At 36.1% G+C, this 13,694-nt stretch overlaps 1 protein-coding gene across 1 annotated transcript in view; it reads right to left on the bottom strand.

Annotated features, from left to right (window-relative positions):
• Positions 1-13,694, bottom strand: part of cntnap2a (contactin associated protein 2a) — a 337,198-nt gene that overhangs the window by 145,154 nt on the left and 178,350 nt on the right. Inside the window, exon 8 of the mRNA XM_052596190.1 lies at positions 12,688-12,946. Coding sequence (XP_052452150.1) covers positions 12,688-12,946 — 259 coding nt within the window. The remainder of the gene's footprint in view (positions 1-12,687; positions 12,947-13,694) is intronic.

Genomic DNA, 13,694 nt, shown 5'->3' with positions numbered 1-13,694 from the left:
CTGTTCAATTGCTTGGTAACACAAATTGTTAATCAGCCAATCACATGGCAGCAACTCAATGCATTTACACACAACAAGGTGTACCAGTGAGTGTGTGTGTGTGTGTGTGTGTGTGTATGTGTATATATATATATATATATATATATATATATATATATATATAATATTATATTATTATATAATACATTACATTTTAAATTATTATATAATAATGAGAGAACTGAAAGAAATATGAAAGAAATATTAATAAAAAAAATACTATAAGTTGAGATTTACTACTATATATATATATATTATGCATGAGATTTGCCCATTGGTGTGTAAATTAATTAAAACATAAGCTAATTTGATCAGATTCTTTGTTACTTATCTCAAAAGACAAAAGTTTCCTCATCCAACACCAGTGTGCACCATCCACCTGGATGATGCGATGGCAGCCATATTGCGCCAGAACGCCCACCACAAACCAGCTTACTGGTGGAGAGGAGACAGAGTGATGAAGCCAATCAACAGATATGGGGATTGTTAGGAGGACATGATGGTCAGAGGCTAATGGGCAAATTTAGCCAGCATGCCGAGGTCACTCCTCTACTCTTTTTGAAAGACATCCTGGGATTTTAATGACCACAGAGAGTCAGATAATGGTTAAACCTCAGTTAAACATCTTATTCGAAAAACGGTGCTTGTTGACAGTATAGTGTCCCCATCACTACAATGGGACCCACACAGACCACAGGGTGAGCATCCCCTGCTGGCCTCACTAGCACCTCTTCCAGCAGCAACCTAGTTATCACAGGAGGTCTCCCATCCAGGTACTGACCAGGCTCAGCCCTGCTTAGCTTCAGTGGGAAACCGGTCTTGGGCTCAAGGGTGATATGGCTGCCGGCATACATAGACACAAACACACACCAAGTTTTATAAAAAATTTCTCCGTGCACACATAATACACTCAAAATGCTAATTAGGTCAGAAAGGTGGATCATGGGTCTTGATGTACATCTCCACAGCACTACGTTCAGTCTTTTTTGCATCTTTCCTAATTACACTTCATCAATGTGAGAGGGCAGCACCCCTATGTCCCGATGAGAGACCCTGCAGTCGTTACCCACCGTCACGGATTAATTAACACAATGTGGGCCCCTTGAACTCTGACAGATCAACCTACAGTCATTACTTTCCACCTGCTTAATCAGCTTTCTCGTGATAACCTTCAGCTCCTCAGGATCCCACAACTGGTCTCTCTCTTCCAACTCCACTGAAAGAATAAGAGATGCTCATAGACAACACCGCCCAAACAGATTTTGATAAATGTCTGGTGGATTCCAGCCGCACAAGACCATTAAAGTGTGAATGACATCTGAAGGACTTGGTGCCCTTTAAAAAGCAGGTTCATATGGGGTTCAAAGGTAGAGATGCAATTACAGGGATGCACAGCCTCCAGCTCTGTTAGTCATCATGGTAAGTGTGATATTTGAGTACGGCCTGCGAAAGGCTCTTTGCAACTCAAGCCAAGAAGCCCTAGATGCAATAATGTCATCAAAAAGGATTGCTGGAAAAGTTTCCTCTTCCTCACTACTCAGAGGTTCACAGACACCAAACCATGATTAATGTAAGGCTTTGCCAGCAAATAGAACTCTTGGGAGAGCAGGAACTTCAAGCTTCAGCTTTTCCATGAATATGTTTTTTGATAGTGGAGTGTCTGAAATTGTCTTAGAAGCTCTTTTTTTAAACATAGAGAGAGGGGTGCTAAAATATATATCATGCCTCCTCTGTCCACCCCACAGAAGAATATTAATGACTTATCTGAAGGAGGGCTTGGTTATGTGACCAATTCAGATTTTCTATGGATTTCACAGGCAAAATCGTTGGAGGAAATTCAGTAAGAATGAGTGATGCACCGATTTTGCATAGTGTCTAATTCACTGATGGACTTATTGATGATGTACTGGTAAAATTGCAATAGAAAGTGCACACAATCTGCACTTTCAGTGTGTCTTATGAATAAAGTACAATACATTGAGTCAAAATTATGGAGGCTTGTTTGTGGCAAAATAAAGACAATTACTTAACTTCACTAATGTGTGAACTAAACTTCACTACACACACATGCAAATTGTATCACATTTAGTATCTGGTTAAGCTACTTTGTGGATGCTTAATAAATAAGACATTATTATTATTATTATTATTATTATTATTATTATTAATTTTTTTGCATGTAAAAGTAATACAGCTGTTTAATGAACTTCTTTTCATTCGATGTGTTATAGAAATCAGGTGATCAAATACACAACTGTTCAAAAGTTTTGGTTTTGGGTTGGTAAGTACTTTAAATGTTTTTGCTTATGTTCACCAAGGGTGTGTATATATATAACTAATTTTTGAGTTTCCATTAATCCATTACACACCATTCAGAGTCACAGGATCCTTCAAAAATCATTCTAATGTACGGAATTGGTGCGCAAGAAACATTTCTTATTATTATCAAAGTTAAAAGCAGTTGTGCTGCCTAAAGTTTTTACAGAAGTTTTTTTTTTCAGGATTCTTTGATGGATAGAGAGATCAAAAGAATAACAGTATTTTAAATATAATATTAACTGTCACTTTCAAACAATTTAATGCACAATTGCTGAATAAAAGTATTAATTTATTTCAAACAGCACTGAAAAAGTAAAACTGAATAGAATAGTTGCCTGTAAGTTCCATAACTGGACTGTTATTAGTATGAATCCAGAAAAAGCCTTTTATTGACACAATAAAAGTCTTTGGCGAAACCCTACCACTAAGTTGGCATACAAATTGTCTATTTTGACAATGCACTGGCTATTTTGAGTGAAAACCCGCTGATATTTGTCCAAGCAGTGTTTAAGACCACATCCTGTTTAATTCACACCTCTAGACTGACCTGGCACAAAGCTACAGTTTGCTTTGTGTCTTGGCTTTGACCTGTTGTATAGTCCATTTCTTGAGGCACAGCCTGTGGGCTCCAGGGGACAGAGCTCAGACTAGCCATTATTGTTAGCAGAGGCTTTTGTGAGTGATGTAAAACACACATGACCACCCGATGACCTTCACACATTAATCCTTGAGGAAACAGAAAAATTTCCAGCCATTACTATTAAATTATTTCAATTGCTGCATACAGATATTTCATATTTTCTTCACACATTATAATAACACACCATACTGGCATTTTTCTTTTCTTAACATGAAAAGGAAAAATAAAAAAGTTGATGTTAAGTAACTGAAGAAGAGACATCTCCTCTTCATATCAATGGGTGATAAACAAACGTGTAGATGTTGTGCCAACAACATTGGATATTTCAGCAGAAGCCTGTGGGATAAACCTGATATTCTTTGCTCCCAGTCACCTCCACATATCACATTGATTTTTGAATGGCCTGCAGTGTTTAACTAGACACAGAGCTATAAAACAGAGGACAATGTAACTGACACTATCAGAGTAAGAGTGGCTAAGATAACAGGGATCTCACACAGACATTATTGGAAATAGGCAAAGTCATGGACATAAGATATCCTTTGTCTGATTTTACTGTAAATTATGGATGAGCTAGACATAATAGCACTGTTCCAATACCAAAAGGATTTATTCTATCTAAAAGAGAAGCTGATTAAGATGGGACTAAAATTCCTCATTCAAACACGGCCCCACATGTCTACGTCACGATGTGTAAATATTTGTGTAATGCTGCTCAAATGTTCATGTAAAGAAAGAAGGCATGGTTTCAGGGACCACAGTAGTGTTGATGCAGCCATGTCAGGGAGACATGCTGTGTGTTTCTGTACAAAAGCAAAAGCACTTTATTTGGTCTTCCGAAAGTAGATGCAATGAGAAATCTTTTAATATTTCGTTAAAAAGAACAGCATAACCCAGATCGAATTTGTGCAATGCATTTTATGCACAACAGTTTTGTTAACCTAGGAGAGCAGCCGACAAAAAGGCTATTTAAAAAAAAAAATGGTCCATGGTCCTGCGACTTATAGTCAGGTGCGACTTATTTATCAAATTTAATTTGACATGAACCAAGAGAAATGAACCAAGAGAAAACATTACCGTCCACAGCCGTGAGAGGGCACTGTAGACGATAATGTTTTCTCTTGGTTCTTGGTTCTAAATAAATGCGACATATAATCCAGTGCGACTTATATATGTTTTTTTCCTCGTCATGACGTATTTTTCGACTGATGTGACTTATACTCAGGTGCGACTTATAGTCTGAAAAATACGGTATATATATATATATATATATATGTATATATATTTATAATTGTCTCAAAAATGTAATTATAATTATTATAATTACAAAATATATATGAACACAATAAATAACAAGAACAAAAAAATTACAGTATGTATGCTAATATTTTACTCAATTGAATATTAATTATTGAAACTTTTCATGGTAGAAAATTATTATTATTATTACTATTAATAATTAATCCCCCCATCCATTTAATAGACACATGTTTCTGCCCAGAAAAGCCTTCACTTCCAAAACGTGTTGATGATTCCTAAAAATGCAACCTTTGTAGGCAGCTCACTGAGATTTTGGAACAGAGAAAATGACTTTCTTTGTTGAAAAAAGCTATGTGAGACATCTGTTCTTTTTGGCTGAAGAGGAAAGAAGGCAAAACAGGAAGAAATAATCTGAAAGCAAAGAAGCTGTTAAAGAATGGTTTAGAGCAGCTTTTGAGACCCACTGTGAACAAACATCCCTGAAAGATTTTTTTTTGTTAAAAAGTATCCAGAAAAAACATTCCACTACCTAATCAGTCAGTTAAATAAATGCACTTGGTCACTTGTCACTTTAATCAGACTTAATAAGATATTCTTAATAAGTGATTTTTTTGCACTAAAAAAATCTTTTAACTGCACTGTTGTTCACTTCATTGATTTGCACTATATCTGTCATTTACCTTGCGCTGCTTTATTTACCTTTATTTTAAACTTTATTTTTAATTTTATTATATGTCTTTTTTTATCATTCCCTTATTGTATAGTTGTATCTACATATTATATTTGATCCAGTTATTTTTTAGGCTTTAATGTTAATGTTATCTGTATGCACCGGGGTCTGAGAGTAACGCAATTACGATTCTCTGTATGTATGTACTGTACATGTGGAAATTGACAATAAAGCAGACTTGAACTTGAACTTAAACTGTGTGATTACATCTGCTATACTGTGAGCATACAGGGATAATACACACAGTTTTCTATTGATCCACAATGTTTTTTTATATTTTATTTATTTATTTTAGCCATTTTTTCCCCTCTGCTATGAAGTAAGTCTGATGAATATCAGCCTCCATTATGCTCTGATACTTAGAATTCAGTAAAGAAAAACGTTAAGTCATCAGATAAACTGAAAGAATTGACAATCAGACTGCCCAAACAGAACGTTATAAACAACCATACCTTTATAAAGATAAAGAAAAAAAAAAGAAAAAAAAATTATCATAAAAGGTGTCATAACAACAAACCATGATCTTGTTTTCAAGGTTGGAAAACAGTTACGATGCAAAAAATGTTTTCTGGCTACTGAGTTAAAATAGATTTATTGTCAACAACTGACATTTGAGTGTTACCTTAAAAAAAAAAAAAAACATCAAAAAAGTACACTAACATTCAGAAGTTCATGACTTTTTTTCTTAATATTTTTTAAATAAGTCTCTCATGCTCGTCAAGGCTATTTTGATTTAATTGAAGATACAGAAAAAAAAAAAAAAAATGACTTTTTATTTTTTATTTGGATATATATTATAATTTTATTTATTCCTGTGATGCAAAGCTGAATTTTAAGCAGCCATCACTCCAGTCTTCAGTGTCAGATGATCCTTCAGAAATCATTCTAAATATGTTGATTTGGTGCTTAAGAAACATTTCTTATTATCATCATCAGTGCTGAAAACAGTTTCTCTGATTAATATATATTTTTCTGGAAACAGTGATACGATTTTCAGAATTCTTTGATGAAAAGAAAGTTCAAAAGAACAGCAGTTATTTGAAACTATGTTTTTCTAATAATGTAAAAGACTGCTGTAATCTTTCATTAATTTTATGTATTTTTGCTCAATAAAATTATTGAAAAAAAAAAACAAGAAAAAAAAAAACACCTGATCTAAAACTTTTGAAAATACATTTGATAATACTTACAAAGCAGAATTCATAATAGACTAGTCATTTAATAAAGAACATATACAGGGCATGTGTGGTACAAGTCTGCAAATATCTGCACAACTCTCCGTCATCCCACTGTGGTAATACATAGCAAGCAATAAACCCAAATTTCCATTCACCTTAACTTTCTTGGAGAACCTTAAAGTTCAATATTGAATAGGAATACACTGCAATAATAGAGATTCCCCCAAGGGAATCATAGGGCAAACACTATACCTTACTATGATTATAATGTTATATAGTCCCAGTTTATGATCTTGCTAAATTGCCTTCCGCCTGGATTGAAAAGCCTCTCAAATTACCTCAGTGGGGCAAATATTTAAGACCGAAGCACAGAGTCAACTCAAATTCATATAAGCGCTAGAGGGTTTCATAAATTTCAAAGAAAACAGATTCATTTAAAAAAGCAGGATCAATATATTATAGAATACTAGAGAGAGACGAGAGGAGAGAGGCAATTGGCAGTTCTTTCAGTCTTCCGAGTTCACATGCCTTGAAGGTATCAGACCTTGGCTGGAGACACGGGAAGAGCCACAGCTGAATGCATATAAGCAGCAAAACAAACACCACCGAGCATGACAATTTGACGCTTTTTCCCCCCAAAACATTATTCTATTAACACAATGGAACAGGTCTGTGATCGGCACGATTCATCAAACTGTCAGCTACATGACTTGTCAGTGTTGTTCTTACAGGCTTACATTTCATGAGTGGAAAATCACTGGCAATTTTCAGTCGCCCTGTCAATTTCTGTAGTAATTGAACATGCAGCAATGCTCCGAATACCTATTAGGTTTTGCTTAGAGGGTATAACGGCACAAATGATTAAAAGGAAAACAGGTGTGTAAAGGAACCCTATTTTAAACCATGCCACTGACACGTAATGCTAAAGATTTAACATCCATTTCCAGACAGTATCATCATAATGATTAACAATTTTACTGCAAACAGCAGCATTTGACTAGCTCTAACTGGGTCCATTAGTAAATAGGCAGGAAACAAACAAAAGCAAACATATTTTCGCTCAACTCCTCTTGCTTAATTAGAAAACATCTCAAAAGTTGGATCATTCTCTTGACAACTGCGCACTTGATTACCATGGCAACAACCTTGCTATATCACCACCTAATTATGACTAATTATCTGTTACTGAGGAAAGTAATCAGCATTTGCCATTGGCTCCCGAGAGATGATGATTAAATGCTGAAAAAACACAGAGCAACCAGCACAAGATGTTGATACGATCATGATAGTTCTCGATTTAACCAAAAAGTGGGATTTTCAGATTATTGGCCATTAATGAGAGATTTGATTGTAAGAAAACACTCTGTCAGAAATGTTATGAATCATCTTGAATCACTTGGATTCCGTGAAGAAGTTCAAATCCCTAACATGGTACCATAGCCTCCCATTACAAATGGATTCGCCACACTGAGTCATACATGACATGTCAATTTACTTAATGTGATGGCCATTAATCTTCAGCGCTTACAGAAAAAGATGATGAAAACTAATTTCAATGTATTTAAATCAGTAAGCCGAAAATGCACTAAATTGCTGAAATAATAAGTAGAAGTAAGAAGATGGCAATTACTCAAGTGTCCCCTCTGGATTTTGACTTAACTATGGCCTATTAGCAAGACTACACTAATTTACGGCACTATCAGACACCTTGTCCACATTTCCAAGGCCACTTTGCAGCTCAAGATAAGCAGAATGTCAAGAAAGAGATGGAGTCAGAATGCAAGCTGAGCTGCAAAATGATGATAAGAATGATAATAACAACAACAATAATAATAATAATAATAATAATAATAATAATAATTCACACAGTACAGATGAAAGTTTTCTGTATCACTGTACTAACCTGTATGATTTCTGGATCAGTCTCCTATCCTAAATCATTACAGGAAGGATAGCTTTACGTTCAGAACTTGAGATTTCAACTCAGTAAAAAATAAATAAATCAATAATTAAATGGAAAGATGTAATAGTCAGGGGCAGAATAACACTCTAAAATTCTCAGTGACCTGCAATACTAATAAAACAAATCACTATTTTTAGTAAATCATAAACATAGAGTACAATCAAACAAAGTATTCGTATTAAGGTTTTTTTTTTTTTGTAAATAGATCACTCTTATAAAAAATTTCTTTTCTAAATCAAAAACATTGACCACAAACAGTGTATTCTGTTTTCTGAATGAATGACTCTTATGAACAGTTATTCTTCATGAATCAAAAACATGCATCATAAACATGGATCAGTGTAGTGCTATTCCTGAAACTTATGAGCCAATTTATTTATATATATATATATATATATATATATATATATATATTTTTTTGTTTTGTGAATCCAGCCTAATACCTGTATGAATGGCTGTAATGAGTAAGTTATTCTGGGTGAATCAAACATATATCCTACAACAAACTGCACCTATTTCAGTATAGTTACTTACTGGTAATTCATGTTAAATACACATATTCTTATTTGTGTCATATTTTATAACAATAAATATATAAAATGTTACCACATATTTTATATTATTTTAAAATGAATGGCAAATACTGGATTGTGAATATTCTGCCTCCAAAAACAAGCAGTTATTTAAAAAAAAAATGTGTAAACATACCTTTTGCAAGAATTAAAAAAAAAAAAAATGTTATGAAAAAATTGCACTTCCCAATATTTATTCCTTAAAAGAACTGTTAACAGAATCATTAAGGAACCAGAATTACTGGCTGTCTTACAACTGAGGAGCAATTCATTGCAGCATTCCCATAAACATTATCATCAATTTATAAAGGCAGATTGATCATGAATGCTCTCAATTCAGCATCTATACCCTGGAACTAAAGTATTCAAGAAGCATGACTAAGGCAATCATTTATTAATTTGTCATGGTAATACTTCTTCAGCTAACGATTCTCTTAAAACTAGACTCTATTTGCATTCTAATACCCCATGTCAGATTAACAAGAAAACCACTGCCACGCAACCGCACGTATAAACCTGCTAATGTTCTATCGACAAATATATTAGGTTTCAAAGATGGAGTTTTAAAGGATTTGAGAGGCTTTCATAGAAAATGAAGTACATGTGCATGTGTTTCATTGATATTTGATGTGGAAAAAAAAGGGAAATCAAATAATTCCAAGAGGGAGGAAATCATATAATCAGCCAACAAATGGATAAAATTCAGTCAACCTGATTATTATAGAACTATGTTTTACTCTGTGGTACAGAAGAACAAGTCACACCCCATATCAATACTTCTATTGATACAGTCTTACTGGATTGATCCAGTAAATCTATAAATAAAGTCTGAAACTGGATCGAAATTTCAGATCCTGAAGATCTATTGGGTCTGACCACAATATGAATCTAATAGCTGTCACTGAGGACATACTATGCACGGAACATCATCACTTTATTACCTGACTCTTCCATGCTGGAGTTCAATGTGGAGTAAATTTGCTTTTCTTAAGAGATAAAAGATTCCATAGAGGTGGAGCCCAATTAGCCTTGAGGTTAACAATGTAAGAGTAACTACCCTTTCTCCTAATGGCCTATTAGCACATGTGTTTGGCAAGTGTGTCCAGAATGTCTATAGATGTCTTAATGCTAATGGTCTTCTTCAGACTGACAAAGACACTTCTAACATCAACAAGGGACAATTTCAAAGGTATTTCACTTTGTTAAGTGTGAACGCTGCCATCGGAAATCTGGTGCTCACCAAACAAGCGGACCGAGACTGCTAAAGGTGTGATCACACTTGTAGGTCAGTTCGTTTGATTTATTAGGTCCGAACCAAAAAGCAAAATTATACAATTGGTCCTGGTCCGCTTAGCATTCACACTGGCATTTTTGACAGCGAACCTAAAGACACCACACCTAAAGGCATAGTGATACATTCACAACCAGTGTTGAGTACTCGAGACTCGGACTCGGTCTTGGACTCGGTCTCGAGACCGTATTTTAATGGTCTCGGTCTTGTCATGGACTCGTGTGCATTTTGACTCGGTATTGACTCGGACTCGAACATATTAGGAATCGGACTTATGCCCGAGTCCACTCGAGTCCCAATCAAAATATTTCATGATTATTACTGTATGTTAATGTTTATTTAAATTGATGTAGGCTATGATTGACACATCCAATGACTGGTGATTTTCTTTTGACGTGAGACGTTAGGCCAGCGACACACTGGATGTGTGGCGCAAGAGTCTCAGCTGCGTGGCGTGTCTGTTTTTAATTCGGCTCCCATGTTAACAGGTTAGATCTTGCAGACTGCCTGCGTGAGACGCGCGGAAAACCCGTGCATGCTAGAAATAGAACCGACGCCTATTTTTCACGCGACACGCGTGCATGTTGGAAGCGTTTCCAGGCAAAATATACTAGGAAAATATGTTTATATGTCGTTTTGTACACAAATACATATTAATTCATGACATTTTGATAATTGAAAGTCTATAGGTTGACATAAATTCAGATATAAATGTAATTTTAAAAATAAATTAATAATGATCGATTTTCAAATATTGCACCTGTCAAACATACTCTATTTTGCCGTCAATACTGTTGATGGTGTCTTATCAGTAGGTGTGTAAAAAAATAAAAAAATAAATTTGATATTGTTGTCATGAAGACAAGAGCCTGGTTTTTTGGCGGCCTCCCTCTATGTCACCTACAGCCGCAGCAGCGCGCCAAGCGCCGCGTGCAGGCACGCTTCTGGTGTGTAAAGACACAGAAAACGCGAAGCAGACACCACGTTTCTGGCACGCAGTAGAGACGCCACGTACGCAGCCAGTGTGTCACCGGCCTTAAGTTACCCTCCTACCATCCGCCTGTAGTGATCCCGCTTTCCAGGAAGCCACATTGCTACATTATTTCTCTCAACTGTGTTATTTTTACAAAGTAGGACAAAATGGTCACAGAAAAAAAAACAAATATTGTTTAATTAAATTCTATAATGAATACAGACACAGACTGACTGTCTCAACACTAAACATCTCCCCCTCAAAAACAATGTCTGACAGAATGCATTGAACTTATATGGCATTTGATCCAGCTTTCTTCCCCTGGCACATACACACTTTTGGATGAAATTTTCCTGGACAGTCACTCGGCTCTTGTGTGTATGCCCTCCGTAACTAAAAAAAATAGTGTGTATTTTACCCTGCATTAAAACGCACCATCCAGGGAAATTAGCATTAGATTATCCGTTGCTGTTACAGAAAGTGATAAAATGGTGACTGTTGTCAGTCCCCGCTTCCTCTGCACCAATAGAGAGTGTTTTTAGTCGGGGTGGATTGATCATGAGACCACATCGTGCTTGGTTGGGTAGCTGGATGGTCTCCTCACTTATTTTTTTTAAAAGTAATTATGCCCATCTGTAATCTTCACAACATCTAAAGTGCACATAATCCAATACATTGTAAGGATATTAGCAGTCATTAGTTAAGCTTCAATGTTAAAAGTTATGTAAAAGCTGTTACAGTTGAACATTTACAGGTATAGTGGTACAGTAATGTTACTTGTACTAGAAGTGTTATGTAGAATTACAATATAGAGTCGTACAGTAATATTATGTGTACTAGAAAGGTTATATGGATGTGTATAGTGGTACAACGATGTTATGTGAAAATGAGCACTTAATATTGACAAGTAACACTTCATAATACTAATAAAATTACCTTTACACCACATACTATGTGGCCCTTTTAACCTTTATTGTTTCCACCAAACATTTGACATACTCTTGAAGATTTCTTTAGGTCTTGTCTCAGACCCAATCTCTCTGGTCTCGGTCTTGACTCGGACTCGACCCTTTCTGAACTCGGTCTTGACTCGGACTCGACCCTTTCTGAACTCGGTCTTGACTCGGACTCGACCCTCTCTGGACTCTATCTGGACTCGGACTCGAATGAGCTGGTCTCGACTACAACACTGTTCACAACCTGAATTGCGGATTGAATTACATATATATTGTGATGGAACACCCCAAGCAAAAGAACACACCTAATGTCGTCTGCTGGATTAAGCACGCTCATTCTTGCGTGTACATGTTGTTTTATTTTCACCACCTGCAAACTCACAAGGAGCTCATAAAAGGCACTTTACCTCATCGTTGCTCCACGTTTGCCCTCTGCTAATTTTATTTTGGTTACACCGTGTCGTCAAATTATGTTATATAGCGTCGCATTTTGTCATTACTTCATGTTTTTGGGTCACTTTGAAGAATTTGTTTCAATTTTCCGTTCATTTTCATTCCACATTGCTAAAGCTGGTGTTGATTGATCATACAGTATTTAAACATATAAAACCGAAAGTTAAGTAAATTACCAAGTAGCTGTTATGCTAGAAAAACAACACATGTAAAAAAAAAAAAAAAAAAAAAAAAAAAAGTGTGGCTGATGAAACCTTATGAGATCTCCATGTAACAGCCATCGAGTCTGTGTGGGGGAAGAATGTCAGCTCACCTGATGCAATGTCCACGCGCATGTTTTTCTGCTGAGTGACGTTAATGTGCGCTGTGACTTTTCCGTCGTTTAGAGCCAATTCCAGCATTCCATCTGCAAAGGAGCTGAACAGGAGCAGGCCGCTGGGGTTCCAGGTACGGAACTGGAATCCCACAGACACCATATTGTGGTCCCTCCTCCCTGGCAGCTGCAGAAAGCTGGTGCCGTTGAAGAAGACGGGGAACGTGTGCGTGTCCACACAGGAGAATGTCAGGTTCCGCTGAAAATGAAGGCAGGAAACACTTTACGTACAGCTGTTCGAAATTTAGTCCTTCTGAGATGGTTAAATAATTGTTTATGAATCAAATAATTTCACGGCTGAACTTAGCCCAGCTAAAACCATCTAAGACCAGTTTCTATTTTGCAAAACGGATGTCCCTTTACAGTACCAAATTTGATGTAGCACACTGCATATTGTGTTTGTTTCTCAGATGCAACAGCTTTAATAAACGTACAAAGCTGTGAACTAAAGTAACTAGAAAATAAATCTGCGTCTGAAATGGTGGAGGACCTTTCATGTGGAACATGGTCTTAAAGAAAGATCTCTCAAAGTGCTGCTACAGCATGTTCCCAACCATGCCGTCGATTTCAGAACCTTAAGCTGGAAAAGGGGACACATGGAAGCAACGACAAGAGTTTTATTCAGAACTCTCTAGCTTTACGTCCTTCTAAATGGTAATTTTGAGTCACCAAATGCACTTCAGACTCCCATCACAATGAAATAGAAAAGTGCACTCAGCCTTCCTCAGCACTTCATAACAGAACCTCCGCCCATGTGATGTGTTTTATCAACCTTGAACATAATCCTTCAGACATGAATAATAATTCAGAGCCTGTCTATGGTGGACACGTCAAATTTGGAAATGAGGAGAATTGTGCTATTTTCTTACTATTAAAAAGATAGTTCAGCCAAGAAATTTCAATTCTGACAATCATTTGCTCATCTGGTTCCGAACCTGTATGACTTT

The sequence above is a fragment of the Carassius gibelio genome, chromosome B24, assembly GCF_023724105.1.
Source record: "Carassius gibelio isolate Cgi1373 ecotype wild population from Czech Republic chromosome B24, carGib1.2-hapl.c, whole genome shotgun sequence".
Classification (NCBI taxonomy): domain Eukaryota; kingdom Metazoa; phylum Chordata; class Actinopteri; order Cypriniformes; family Cyprinidae; genus Carassius; species Carassius gibelio.
Note: the sequence above shows the minus strand (reverse complement) of the source record. Positions and strands in the feature narration are given on the sequence as shown.